Raw genomic sequence first — 14,906 nt, 5'->3', positions numbered from 1 at the left:
TTAGGATTAGAAAGGTGCCTGCAGAATTGGGAAGCTGTAATTTTTAGCTGTTTGTCTTATAACCTTGCCGCCTCTGCATGATCAGGAATCTGCCACTCTTAGGAAATAACCATCAGCAAGCAGCCATCTTCATCAGTAATCTGTTGTCACTACAGTTGGCTCTAGAACAGCCGTGGGCAAACTATGGCCCGCAGGCCGGATCCGGCCCATTTGAAATGAATAAAACTAAAAAAAAAAAGACCGTACCCTTTTATGTAATGATGTTTACTTTGAATTTATATTAGTTCACACAAACACGCCATCCATGCTTTTGTTCCGGCCCTCCGGTCCAGTTTAAGAACCCATTGTGGCCCTCAAGTCAAAAAGTTTGCCCACCCCTGCTCTAGAACCAAGCTACACCTACCACAACCTGTATGATAGAATGGATGCCTTGTGCCTTTCTTCTTTATACCTATGAAACCTGTAACTAGACACAAGGACTTCTGCAAATGCCGCTGCAGAAAATCTGGACATCTTCATGACAGTGCTTGTCAGTAGAAGCAGCCTAAATGCAACTTCCCTTCTCTTCTGCCCTCCAAATTTCTAATGAGTGCATCTGATTGGTAGAATTTAAGTCACATCCACAATCCTAACTGCAAGAGAGGCTGGGAAATGTAGTTTTTAGCTTTCTAGTTTCTGCAGTGCAGAAAGTCATACACCAAAGGACATTGGAATGGGTGAAGAATACTGATCCACCATATGTACCGCAGATATAGATCCTGATTCTCTTTAAGGATAGCCACCATTGAATGGGCTATGGATAAATTGAGAAAATTTGCAGATAATACCATCAATGTTGAGAAATGTATAAGTATTTGTTTTTGTTTATGTATATATATGTATATGTATGTGTGTGTGTGTGTATGTGTGAGTGTATATATGTGTGTGTGTGTGTGTATATATATATATATATATATATATATATATATATATATAGAGAGAGAGAGAGAGAGAGAGAGAGAGAGACTTCAAAGAGGAAGGGAAAGAGAGAAAGAGATAGAAACATCAATGATGAGAATCATTGATTGGCTGCCTCATGCGTGCCCCACACGGAGGACTGAGCCCGCAACTCGGGCATGTGCCTTGACCAGAAATTGAACCATGACCTTCTTGTTCATAGGTCGATGCTCAACCACTTAGCCACACTGGCTCGGCTGTTTGTTTTTTAGTGTGTGTGTGTGTGTGTATTATATCTCCCTATATAATGAAAGCCAAATATGCAAATAGACCAAACAGCAGAACAACCCGTTGGTGGTGGTGGGGGGGCAGCAAGCAGGTGGTGCCAGGCCAGCCAAGACGGGTGCCAGGGGGCAGAGGGAGGGGACGGTGGTGACCAGTGGTGGTGGAGGGGCGGAAGGGGGAGGGGCCACTGGCCAGCGCCATTCTCTGATCACCCCACCGGTTGCTTTCCGCAGAGAGAGGCCACCAGCGGTGGTGGCGGCAGGGCGATGGGGGGTGGGGCTGGCCAGTAAGCGGGTCGCTTCTCACAGAAGGAGGCTAAACTGGGGAGTGGGCCTAAGCTGTCAGTCAGATATCCCATGAGGGCTCCTGGTCTGCAAGAGGGTACAGGCTGGGCTGAGGGACCCCCCCTGAGTGCACGAATTTTTGTGCACTCGGGCCTCTACAATTTGCATAATAGGCTTTTACATACATATAGATTTTTTTAAAATTTAATTTTAGAGAGGAAGGGAGAGGGGGAGAGAGATAGAAACATCAATGATAAGAGAGAATCATTGATTGGCTGCCTGCTGCACACCTTCACTGTATCCCAGGCATGTGCCCTTTACCAGAATTGAACCCGGGACCTTCAGTCTGAGGCCAATTCTCTACCACTGAGCAAAACTAGATAGGGCTGTTTTTTAGGATATTTTTGTCTTTTTATAGTGAAAAATTTTTTAATATACCTAAAATTGGTGTTCCACCTATATTTAGTGGCATATGGATGCCAAAAGTTTTCTCACATTTAAGGTGTGGGTAATAGGGAGTAAGAGAAAATCAGGAGTGGGTTCCCTAACCTGAAGCTAGATCAGTGCTATCAAATACTGAAGCATGGTTAAATAAGGTAGGAACTGAAAAGCAATCATTTGATTTGGTAGCACTTAGTATTATTATTCTTGAAGGATCTAGTTAAGAAATACCACAAATTGCAGGTTCAGGCTATGAGTAGGAGCAGAGTTTATAGAATAAGTTTTCAAGAAGCTTGCCTTTTAAGGAGCAGTAGTTGTTTTGTTTTGTTGTTTTTTGGTTTAATGCACTTGCTTATTTATATACCATAATTAACTAGAACTAGTGAGGCTCAAAGCAAATGCACATGCAAGACTAGTACCATCTTCCAAATTTCCTTAGTTTTCTCTTTTTGTGTAGCTTGATATAAAGTGTGTGCTATGAAGATAATCTCCTTTTGCTTAGAGATATAATGGGTACAATATTATTTTTCTAACCTTCACTTTTGATTTTTTTTTTTGCAAAGTGGCAGTTATTTTGATTTATGTCTTTTATAAAATGCCAATTAAATACTATATTTTGGAGTTGCAGTTTACAGTCTTGATAGCTGGCTTAATCAACATATTTGTACTAGAGGCCCAGTGCACAAATTCGTGCATGGGTGGGGTTCCTCAGGGTGGCCTGCAGAGATCAGGCCCCAGCTCGCACCCCTAGCCCTGCAGCCCCACCTGGCACCCCGCCTTGGCCTGGCTCTGTCCCCTCACCTGCTCCACCATCCCACCTGCAGAGCGATCAGTCGGGGTCAGGCCCCCTGCCTGGCTCCCTCAGCAGGCGGCGGCCCTGCTCGTGCTGCTGGTCACTGTCTGCAGGGTGATTGGCAGGACGATCAGGCCCCTGCTTGCACCTGCTTTGGCCTGGCGCCGCTTGCTCACCTGCTTCACCATCCTGCTGGGGTCACGCTCTTGTCAGGGCCCATTGGGGCCAGCAGTGCCTCCACTGCCGCCTGCTGCCAGTGCCACGTCGCTGATGCCCGCCATGTTCTGCAGTGCCCCCTGGTGGTCAGCGCACGTCATAGTGAGTGGTCAAATGACCACCCAAGGGGACAATTTGCATATTAGGCTTTTATTATATAGGATGCTTGGTGAGTTGGGCACTGATTAGATGAATTCACTGTCAGTGTAATTTATTTGAACATTACTGACAGATACTCAAAGAGTACAGATTATATAACTGCTTTTATAGGAAATGATATGAGTGCATTTTATATATCATATAGAACTTAAGTTTTTATTCTAAGTAAATATGTGATAATATCAAGGTCATTGGATGCTGCAGACAACATAATCTCCATTGTCTCTCTCTTTAAAAGGTGGGCAGTGGAAATGTGTACATTTAATATTATAGTTTTCTTAAACTTCACTTTTATGTGAATGAAACAGGAACATATTCAAGGCCAGTGATTTAGTGTTCCAAGTTTTCTCATTAGATATGGAGCATGCCTATTTTAATTCCAAATTTCTTTACATTCCAGGCCCTATAGAGTGACCTAGTTGGATTTTTGGTTAAAAATAAAACACAGATTATACAGAGGGGAGATATCAAAGAAAGAGAGACTTAAAGGAGCAGAAGGTTGAAAATATTGAAAACAGAATTGCTGAGTGCTCTGGAGTGAAAGGGAGGAGATGGGGTAGAGAGAGCACAGGTAGATGGATGACTCCAGATGAGCCTTGTTTAAGAGGAGGGACATCTAGGGGAAGAGAATGGATGGATACAAAATCAAATATATATTCTTTTTCCTGTTAAGAAACAGCCCAACACATCTGAAGCAATTTTAGGGTTATTTAAAAGATTAGATTCCTTGATTCTTACTTGAGATGAACATAAGTATTTTTACATACTCCATTTAAGTGGTAAATTGAATTTTTTCTAGTTTCCCAATGACAAGTTTAGTAACAATGAGTATCTAACTGGTACCTTTTCATTGATTTTTCTCATTTTAATTTTTTAAAAGTATTTGTTTATTGAGTTTTATTCATAGGTGTTTCTTAACTTTCTGATAAACTTCTTTAAAATGTATTGGTTTAAGTGGCCTTTAATTTTAAAGTTGATAAATAATTAGAGACTTAAGTTTATCTATTCCAAACTTTCACCAGGAAAGCTGTGCTTCAGTGATGTGTCTGAAGTCATTTAGCCACTTGGTAGCAGAGGTAAGACAGGAACATTGATTTCATGATTGTTAGGGCAAAGCTCTTTTCCTTATGCCAACTGTCTTGCTTTTCTAATTTAGTACCTTGGTGTCTGATTTCAGCACCCACACTTTTGTGTGTCCTTGTGGCCCAAGCACATCTTACAAGAACTTCAAACTAGACTTATTGGTTTCCTTAATATGCATTCAACAAATTCAAGTGTCTTCCTTACTGTGTGGCAGTCACTATTTTAGACCTGGGGGATCAACAAATTCTCAGGCCTCAAGAATGAGGGAATCAGAAAATAGACACTTAAGTAATATTAACAGAGTTTCAGATAGTTATAAATGCTATCATGAAAAGAAACAGAGAAATAAAATGTGGTAACAATAGTCAGAGAAGGTTTCACTGAGGAAGGGACATTTGAGCTGAGACCTGAGTGATAAGAGCCAGCTATGGGTTAGAGCACTCCAGGCAGAGGCCCTAAGCTTGAGCAAGCTTGACATGGCTCATGAATGGAAAGAAGGTGAACACAGGGGAAAGTGGGAGGAGAAGAGGTCAAAGAGGAGAAGACAGTTCAGTAGGGCTGTCTAGGGAATTTAGAAATGGGATTGTATTAAGTGAAATGGAATGGCATTGGAGCAGGTAAGTGGCTGACCTGAATGATGTGTTCAAAAGATCACACTGTGTGATGCTGAGTAGAGTATAGGGTGCAACCAGTGAAGGTGATTGAGGAGTGGTTGGATTTAGGATTTATTTTGGAGGGTCTGTTGGACTTGTTGATGGACTTGATGTGTGGGTGGGAGGTTTGGGGAGGATGGTGAGAAAAAGAGGAAGGTGGTAGTAGACTGGGGGAAGAGCCTGTTTTAAGGGAGGAAGTCAGATGATTTGTCTGGGACTTGTTACATTTGAGATTTCTACAGATTCCAAGGAGGCACTTGGGTATTCATAGCTAGTGTTGACAAGAAGGTATCAGACCTGAAAATGTAGATTTGGGAAGCATCAGCATTAACATCATATACTGAAGGAGTTTGCATGGGAAAGGAAGAGAAGGTGGTTCACAACAGAGCTGTGAAGCATTGTAAGATTTAGAGGTGAGGAGGAAGAGAAGTCAGGAGAGAGGGCCAGTGATGTAGGAGGAAAGCCAGAGTTGTGGAAGCCAAGAAAGAGGACAATTTAAGGATGGATGTTAATATTAACTTATTTTTTAACTTATTTTAAATTAGAGGCCCGGTGCACAAGATTCGTGCACTCGGGGCGAGGGGTGGGGTCCCTCAGCCTGGCCTGCGCCCTCTCGCAGTCCGGGAGCCCTTGGGGGATGTCTGACTGACAGCTTATGGCCTGCTCCCCGCAAAGCCCTCAGTTGGACATCCTTAGCACTGCCACACATGCGGGAGAGGCTCCTGCCACCGCCAGTGTGCTCGCCAGCCATGAGCTGTGAGCCTAGCTTCTGGCTGAGCGGCGCTCCCCCTGTGGGAGCACACTGACCACCAGGGGGCAGCTCCTGCATTGAGCGTCTGCCCCCAGGTGGTCAGTGCACGTCAACTGGTCATTTCTGCTGTTCAGTCTATTTGCATATTACCCTTTTATTTATAGGATAGTGCTGCCAGATCAGGTAGGAGAACAGAGAAATGAGTGTTGGTCTTGGCCAAAGGCGAGACAGTTTCAGTGTCATCATGGAGTTAGAAGCTGGTTGGAAAGAGTTGAAGAATGAATGGAAGATGAGAAGTTAGGGAATGCCTGGAGATAATTGCTTTCAAGAAGTTTTGCTGTGAAAGGGACTCTAAAGATGGAATGATACCACAAGGGAGGAGGTGGAGTCAAAGGAAATTTTCCTTTTGTGCTTTTTTAAAATTGGGAAATACCAAAGCTTGTTCATGTGCTGATGGGAATGATTTACTAGAAAGGAAAATTACGATGATATAAGAAAGAAGGATTAATTGTAGAGTCAAGTTCTTGAGTTGGTGCTGGTGGGATGGGGTGGACAGCACATGTTGGAGGATTGCCCCTTTCTAATAACAGGGATACAGTGATGTAATATGACCTCACACGCCCCTTTAAACACAGCTCCTCCCTCAGTATCACCAAACCCCTTTACAAGTTAATCTTTTTTTCCTAATCACTAATTTTTTTTTCCTGTGCCACATCTTTTATGTTCTTTTGGATGAATTAATCCTGTATAAGGTTTAGCATGAAGCAGCTGGTGATATTTAACACCAGTTTCAATTTTTATGCCAACAGGTGAAGCAAAAAATTTATTGCCTTATCTTGGACCCAACAAAATGAGAGATTGTTTCTGCACCATAAATTTGGATCAGGAAGAAGTTTATCGTACTCAAGTTGTTGAAAAATCTTTAAGGTTTGTATAAAATTGGTAAATTATAATTCATATGATATATTTATTAATAAATTGTATACACTTTTCAGACTTTATCAAAAAGACTTTCTTCATATGAAACTTTTATTTTTCTTTTACCTTCTGAGTTTAATTTTGGAATTACAGAGTCTCAGAGTTTGAAGGAGCCTTAATAGGCATTGAGCTCGACTGCCTTAATGCTTGTTTTCTTCTGACAGTTATCTTTGACAGGTGGTCCCTGGCATTTGCTTGATGATGTACCAGTGCCCAAGGAGTTCACTGCCTCCTAATCAGCCTGTCTGGTCTTGGAAATATTTTGACTCTTAGAAAGCTATTATTTTTAGTCGATTAATGTCTAATAAAAGAATTTTCTATGTGCTAAAAAAGTGCTGGGAGCTATGTATTAATATATCCATGAGAACAAGTTAGACACAGTGCTTACTTGCTTTCGTGTGGCTTTTCATTGCCTCAAAGTATATCTTCCTCTTAATTGTTCTTAATTATGTCCCTTGGATTACAGGAAAACAAGTTTCACATGACACTCTCAAGTTTTTTAAAACAACTGTCATATGCCTCAGTTTACTCTCTAGGCTGAATTTTGTCCATTCATTTGAACTTTTCTCAAACTACATCATTATTTTATTTCTCTTAAAAAGAAATAAATTCTTACAGTTTATACAAGCCACTTATCTTTGAAAATGCAATAGCACTTTGAGAGTATCATAGTAAATTCTAACTCATAAAATTGAAGTTGCCACCTCTGCCCTGTGGCAGTGTTTGTGGACAGTGCAGTGCAGAGCAGAGCTGGAAGGGTGCAGCCTTGTTCAGACAGCAGAGTCAAAACAAGGGTCCTGTGGGAGTTGTTGGAATGAACATGTGGTGGATGAAATATTGAATATCATGACAGGTAAATTGTATGTCACGTATATATTATTCAGTTTTATATATTTTTCCTTTATACTTGCCCTTTTTTTTCTCTGAAGTTTTCCCCATTATGTCTTTATTGTCAATATTTATAATTTTGAATGTCTATTAAATTCTTCATAAGAAAGACATTGTATAAAGCTGAAAATACTTTAGCAACTCAAAAAGATTTGAAATAATACACTTCATATCTTTAGTTATAAATTACCTGTCTGTTATATTAGAATTGTTGTTATTTATATGTTATAAATGATGAAACTAAGTCACCAAAAGGCTGAATAATTTGTGCATATAATAAAGGAAGTTAGAAGCAAAACTAAGATTGGGACCTGAAACTATTAAAATCTCAATTTGTTACTTAATGTATACTGATTCCATATCACACAAAAAAATCAGTGATATACAAAACTAGTAATTGTTCATAAATTGAATATTTGTGGTAATTTCTAATATGTAACCTTGTAAATGAGCAACTAAAATTAGCTTACTTTTTTTAACCCTGGCCTTTCCATATATTTGTGTAGAGGAAAATGAAATGATAAAACAATTATTTTTGTCCTTCTTAAGTTATTTTTCTAGATACATAGCAACTTGGAAGATATTTTAAAGTTCGCAGTAGTTATCTTAGGTCATTCAATACAGATTATGTACTAGTTAGACTAAGTACTTTTTCAATTCTAGGTGTCCCCTAGTATTTTTGCTTGTGGAATAGTGTGAAAGAATCTAAACACTTGTTCACATGGTGCTCATTTCAGTGTTGTTTTTTTTTTATCCTTTTGCATATTGTGGTAAGCTGTTAAGTTAAAAATCAGTAGATACCACTTAGATCTTTTGTGGGTTCTGGATATTACAGTTTTTATAGGTAGTCTGTATATAGCGTTTTCATGACAGGTAAGTGGGAATTACATATGGAATCTATAGCTCCTAAATCTTTACCTCACTCAAATCTATATATCAGAGAGGAAGGGAGAGGGAGAGAGAGATAGAAACATCAGTAATGACAGAGAATCATTGATGGGCTGTCTCCTGCATGCCCCCTACTGGGGATCAAACCTGAAACCTAGGCATGTACCCCTGACCAGAATCGAACCCGGGACCTTTCAGTCTGCAGGCTGATGCCCTATCCACTGAGCAAAACCAGCTAGGGCCAAATCCTTTTTAAAAGTATGTGATATATAAACAAGCTGAGGGCTGGCAGTACTACTTGTGCCTGGGGCTCCTCTTCTCCACACCAGGAATTTCCTTAGGAGTCATATGCATGATCTAGTCATTGCTTCTTATGAACCTTGTTGAAAAGTTTTCTTCAAGTGGATTGATTGATTAATTTATTTATAAAATAAAGGTGTGGCCAACCAAATATAGGTATTGTTGAGATTGGGATGATACAGTGACACAGATTACTTGGTAAATAAGTCTCATGTTGTTATTATTAGGCTTTAGAATGTGTTTTAAAAATAATATTCAAGTGTGGGTGTATGATATATAAAAGAAAGTCTACATTTTATAATTGTTTGTAAAATGATACAAAGGAGACAAATATCTGAACATGCCATGCCTTTGCCTAATAGTTGTTATTATATCAATTTCTATGTTGAGACTAATTAGAAGACAATTATTATGACAGTCCAACTTTTAAGAATTTGGTTACAGTTGTTGTGAAACAAGTATTAACAAAAGTTGATGAGGCATTATAACAACTGAAAAGCTGAGTCAACTGTTTTCTGGACAAATTTGGAAATGACTTCTCAAAGAGCATTTTACTTTGCATTTCAGCTTCTCTTTAAGTTGTGACATCCTAAAGAAAGTGCATTTAATGGTGATATTTTCAAAGTATTTTTGAACTAAACATTCTCAGGAAAGAGGAATGCTTGACAAGATGTCCACTAGCATTTTAGAGATTTGTCTTCACAGAATAATTTAAATATCAAAATAGCATTCTTCAAATGCACTTGTAAAAATAAACTATTGCATAGGAAAAACTCTTAGAAACTTGGGGGTAGGCAAAGATATTTACTTAGGATGCAAAAAATACTCATCATAAAAGAGAAAAATTGATAAACTGGATTTCATAAAAAACTCAGCCTTTTGCTCTTCAACAGACACTATCAAGAAAATGAAATTGCAAGCCCCAACTGGGAGAAAATATTCTGACAAAGGACTTGTATCCAGAATTTACTTTTTAAATAAAGGACAACCCATTAAAAAAAAGAAAGAAAACCCAAATAGATATTTCCCAAAAGAAAATAGACAAGTGGCCAACAAGCACATGAAAAAATATTCAACATCATTAGTTATCAGGGAAATGCTATTTTTAAACTGTTTCTGTCACTATAGATTCTTGAACATAATGTGTCAATATAAAAATTAGATCACTAGTTCCTGTGACAGTGTGGAGGGGAACTTTTTGGGGAGATAGAAATGGTCTATATCTTGATTTGGGTAGAGATTACACAGGTGTATAAATTTATCATGTCACATTCACTAGAATAGCTAATTTTAAAAAGACTTTCAGTTGACAATGATACAGAGCAATCAGAAGCTCTCACACATTTCTTGTAGGAATGTAAAAAAAGGTTGGAAAACAGTTTGACCATTTTTTATAAATTAAAATTTCACCTACCCTTTAACCCAGCAATTCCATTCTTAGTTATCTACCCAAAAGAATTGAAAGCATATATCCAAGAAAAGTCTTGTATAAAAATATTAACAGCAGCTTAATTTTTAATAGCCCAAACTGGAAATAACTCAAATGATATCACTAGGAGAATGGATTGTGGGATATTCACAAATGAAATATTACTCAGCAAATGAACTGCTGATATACACAGAAAATGGAAAAAAATCTTGTAGACGTTAGCTGAGTGAAAGAAGCTGGATGCAAGAGTACATACTATTTGCCCTGACCAGTTTGGCTCAGTGGATGGAGCGTCGGCCTGCAGACCCAAGGTCCCAGGTTCGGTTCTGGTCAAGGGCATATACCTTGGTTGCGGGCACATACCCAGTGGGCTGTGTGCAGGAGGCAGCTGATCGATGTTTCTCTCTCATCAGTGTTTCTAACTCTCTATTCCCTCTCCCTTCCTCTGTAAAAAATCAATAAAATATATATATTTTTTAAAAGTACATACTATTTGATTTCATTTGTATGAAATTCTACACCAGGTCTGTCTATAGCAGTGGTTCTCAACCTTCCTAATGCCGTGACCCTTTAAATATATTTCTTGACTGATTTCAGAGAGAGAGGGAGAGAGAGATAGAAACATCAATGATGAGAGAGAATCATTGATCGGCTGCCTCCTGCACATCCCTACTGGGAATCGAGCCTGCAACCCAGGCATGTGCCCTAGGCTGGAATCGAACCTGGGACCCTTCAGTCCGCAGGCTAATGCTCTATCCACTGAGCCAAGCTGGCTAGGGCTGCTGCGACCCTTTAATACAGTTCCTCATATTGTGGTGACCTCCAATTTCATTGTTACAAATTGAACATAATTAAAGCATGTGATTAATCACAAAAATAATATGTAATTATATATGTGTTTTCCGATGGTCTTAGGTGACCCCTCTGAAAGGGTCGTTCAACCCCCAAAGGGGTTGCAATCCACAGGTTGAGAACCGCTGGTCTATAGTGATAGAAATCAGATCACTTGTTGCCTGTGGCAGGTATGGTAGGGTAACTGCAGAAGAGCATAAGGAAACTATGGGGATATAGTTACCATATCTTAATTGAGAAGGAGGCTACACAGTTTATAAACTTATCAAAAATAATTAATCTTTATACTTTGAATTTTATTATATGTAATTTATATCTCAGTAAAGTTGATTAAAAAATAACTTATATTTTAAAATATATTTTAAAGTAGCGTGTTATGTGACATTACCCATTTTAGGTGTTACGTATTATTGTAATTAATGTAGCTTTACATATTTCTGAGATGATGATGACACTGTCCTCCGCTCTTATTTGTGTCCACTTTAGGTGAGCATGACCCTAGACAATTCCTTCAGTTCACATGACTCCTGAAAAGCTGTGTGTTCAGAGCTCAACCTCGCAGTTGAGGTCCTTTCAGAGTTCAACTTGGTTTGTACAGTATTTGGTTGAAATTTAGCATAGAGAATTATTTTGGAGCTTTTGAAGCTTTTCTTACAGTTTTTTAGCGTGTAATTTAATTTTATTGAAAATATTATTTGAGGATACTGTTAAATTTATAATAATGAACTTTCCCCTTTTTCTCTCTAGCCCATTTTTCAGTGAAGAATTTTACTTTGAGATTCCAAGAACTTTCCAGTATTTGTCTTTCTATGTTTATGATAAGAATGTTTTACAAAGAGACCTTCGTATAGGTAAGTAAAGATAATTACTACTCATAATTATCTTTAATCACAACAGTGGTTTTTATGTTCATTCTTTCTCTAAGTATAGAGTGTTGTAAACAACAATAATATATGCTCAGCATTTCTAATCCTTTTCTCTAGTTAGTCTTCATGTTCATTTGTTCATCTGATTTTTAATTTGATCCTTCCTGGTCTTGGTGTCCTATGTTTCCTTTTACCTGATGGGTCCTTCTCCAAAGTACCCATTACGCTTGTTCATCAGTTTGTTGTTTAATATCTAGTTGAATATGATATTTATGGAGCAGAGGCTATCGCTCACAGAGTGTCTTACATTTAGTAAATGTTCAGTACGTATTATGTTAAATGGTTCAAGAATGTTTTATACAAAGATCAGAGTATTTGATACCCCAAAGAACTTCTGTTTTTGAAGTTTTTCTAATAGAACTAATTAATTCACTCTAATATGATAATATGTTTTCTGTCTGTTTATATTGATGACCAATAACTCTACTTCTTAAATAATTGTCTGAGCCTCAGTGGACTACATATGTGTCACATTCATGATCTTTGTACCAGTATCTTTGTATTTTAATAACAGGTAGAGGTCTATAATTTACATGTATTATTCTCTTCCCTTTAGTATCCTGAATTTCATCATCAGCATCTCTCCTTTCTGATTTGAAATATGTCCAAGTCTCCTACAGTTTAAATGATTAAGCTTATTTGACTTAGTTCTCTTAACCACCATTTGTTTCTGCTTTGCTATTGAACTCTTTTTAACAAACGGTCTATATTCTTCCTTTAAGTTTGCAAAAATCATTTAGGGAAAATCAAGTAACCTTAAAAACAACATAGTTTTTCTTAATTTTAAAACTATTACATAATCTTAGTGACTAATAATGACTCTGCACAGGAGTAACTATACATAGTTAAGAATTTGTATATTTCTTCCCATTTTGTATTCCATTCAATGTTCAGTTTTTTCTTTTTTCATTTAATAGCAAGCTATGATCTTCTTCCTATGTTAGTAAATATGTTTTAAAAATATTTGTTACATAATATCTTTTGCATAGGAATGCATTATTTTAACTGTTTCTTTGTTGGTAAACATCTATGATTCCAGATTTTTGGTGCTCTAAATGGTGCTGCTGTGAACATCCTTGTGCATATATTTTTGCATGTCCATTTTTTTAGTATAAATTTTTAGAAGTGAAAATACTGAGGCAAAGGGTATGAATATTTTTAGGATTTCCTCTATATGTTTTAACATTGGTCCCAGAAATATTGTACTAATTTACATTACCCCCAGACATGCATGGGCATAACCATTTCATATCCTCATCCTTCTGGATATTGTTATTGAAAACATTTTACAATTTGATAGGTGAAAAATTAATATTTAATTTTTTAACTTGTATTTTTCTGATTATTAGTGCATTTGGGGAATTTCTTATGTCTTTCATTTTTCTTTTATGAGTTAGTTGCTCATTTTTTTACCCATTTTATATTTGCTGGAGTTATATCTTTTAGTTATTCTTATGTATCTTTATTTGTTAAATATGTTAACTCTTGTCAGCTATATTCATAGCAATACTTTTTCTGTCACAAAAAGCGGATTTTTAATCCTCATCTGCATCCGTCACATTTCACTCTTTAGATTGCCAAGGAAAAAAACAGTTTAATGACATTGTTTTTTCCTAGTTGTCTTTCTTCTGACTTCTTTTTCCTCCATGCATATTCTCCTCTCTCTAGCAAACCCTTAATTATAGATCACCCCTGAGGCTTCATCCTCAATTCAATTAAATAAACATTTATACACACTTTTATGTGGCATACAATGGATGGGAATGTTAAAATGAATAGGACTCAGGCTATCAGAGGCAGACTTGTACTCTAATACTAATATATTATGATAGATTCAGTGCTAGGGGTATGAACAAAGTATTTGGGGGCAGAGAGGGGAGAACAGTTCATTTTGTTTGGTGGAAGATTAACAGACTACTTAGGTAGGAAGATGTTTCAAGGAAATAGGGATTGACAGAAGCAGAGGAGAAAAGTTGAATCATATTTGTGGTGTATCTGCTGGAGTACTAAGAGGAGGATGGTAGACAATGAAGTTGGGAATAATAATTGGGGTAAAGTTGTGATGGACCCTAAAAGCTGTGCTAAGGGATTTGAACCTTATTCTATAGACAGTAGTGTTGAGCCTCTTAAGAATAAGGAACCTTTTAAAAATTACATATAGCTGTATATCTGTAATAATAAAAGGGTAATATGCTAATTAGAATGGACATCCTTCTGGACGACCTTCCAGACGAAGGGAAGCCCGGGTCCTAGGTGCCAGAGGGAAGCTGGTGCCAGCAGCTGGGGGAAAGAAGGCCTACCCTGGCACGAATTTCGTGCATCAGGCCTCTAGTACATATATACTTTTATGGTTTTACAACTTCCTACAACAGTAACTTTCAAACTATAAACTCAGTCTATTGATTACATATTTAAAGTATTATATGTAATTATATATAGCTATATATACACACATGTTTTTAAATAAATATAGTAAGTAAATATATATACACATATACTATATAGTTTATAATTTAGATTAGAGAGATTAGAGGGAGAGAGACCAACCAGAAGGCTGTTACCAAATTAGATGAATAGGGTGATGGCAGTGGAAATGTACTTCACAGGAGTAGTTTCAAATAGGATTTAGGGACTGTTGTGCCCAGATTTCAAAGTTCCCAAGACCCCCAGGGAGCCAGTCAGTCCGATGCAAAAGCAAAGAGTCCTTTATTATGCAAGCCGGCCTGCGCTCCCCGTTCACCAGACCCACCGACACAGCAGAAAGTCCAGTGGCAGAGAGAGCGAGGCCTGATGGGACAGGGGGTTTTAAAGGGGGGTGGAGTGAGGGCAGGAGAGGGCACTGTGGGCCCTGCTGATTGGCCAGGCACGAGTCGGTACAGGATGTGGTCATAGTGATGGCGTGCACTTCCCTTGATCACCATTGGTTAATCCAGAGAAATCCTGGGTGTGGCTAGCAGCGGCTTCTTCCCGTGAGGAAGCACATGGCCCCATCCCAAAATGGAGGATCCAAGGCAAGATGGAGGGCGCAGTCCTTGTCCGGCTCC

At 38.2% G+C, this 14,906-nt stretch overlaps 1 protein-coding gene across 4 annotated transcripts in view; it reads left to right on the top strand.

Moving 5' to 3' along the window:
• RASA2 (RAS p21 protein activator 2) overlaps positions 1 to 14,906 on the top strand; it is a 126,391-nt gene that overhangs the window by 18,961 nt on the left and 92,524 nt on the right. For all 4 annotated transcript variants that reach the window (XM_059663752.1, XM_059663754.1, XM_059663751.1 and 1 more), the window contains exons 2-3: positions 6,411 to 6,528; positions 11,684 to 11,787. In XM_059663752.1, coding sequence (XP_059519735.1) covers positions 6,411 to 6,528; positions 11,684 to 11,787 — 222 coding nt within the window. The remainder of the gene's footprint in view (positions 1 to 6,410; positions 6,529 to 11,683; positions 11,788 to 14,906) is intronic.

This window comes from Myotis daubentonii, chromosome 14, assembly GCF_963259705.1.
Source record: "Myotis daubentonii chromosome 14, mMyoDau2.1, whole genome shotgun sequence".
NCBI classification, from domain to species: domain Eukaryota; kingdom Metazoa; phylum Chordata; class Mammalia; order Chiroptera; family Vespertilionidae; genus Myotis; species Myotis daubentonii.
The sequence above is the reverse complement of the archived record's forward strand: the minus strand, read 5'-3'. Positions and strand labels throughout refer to the sequence as shown.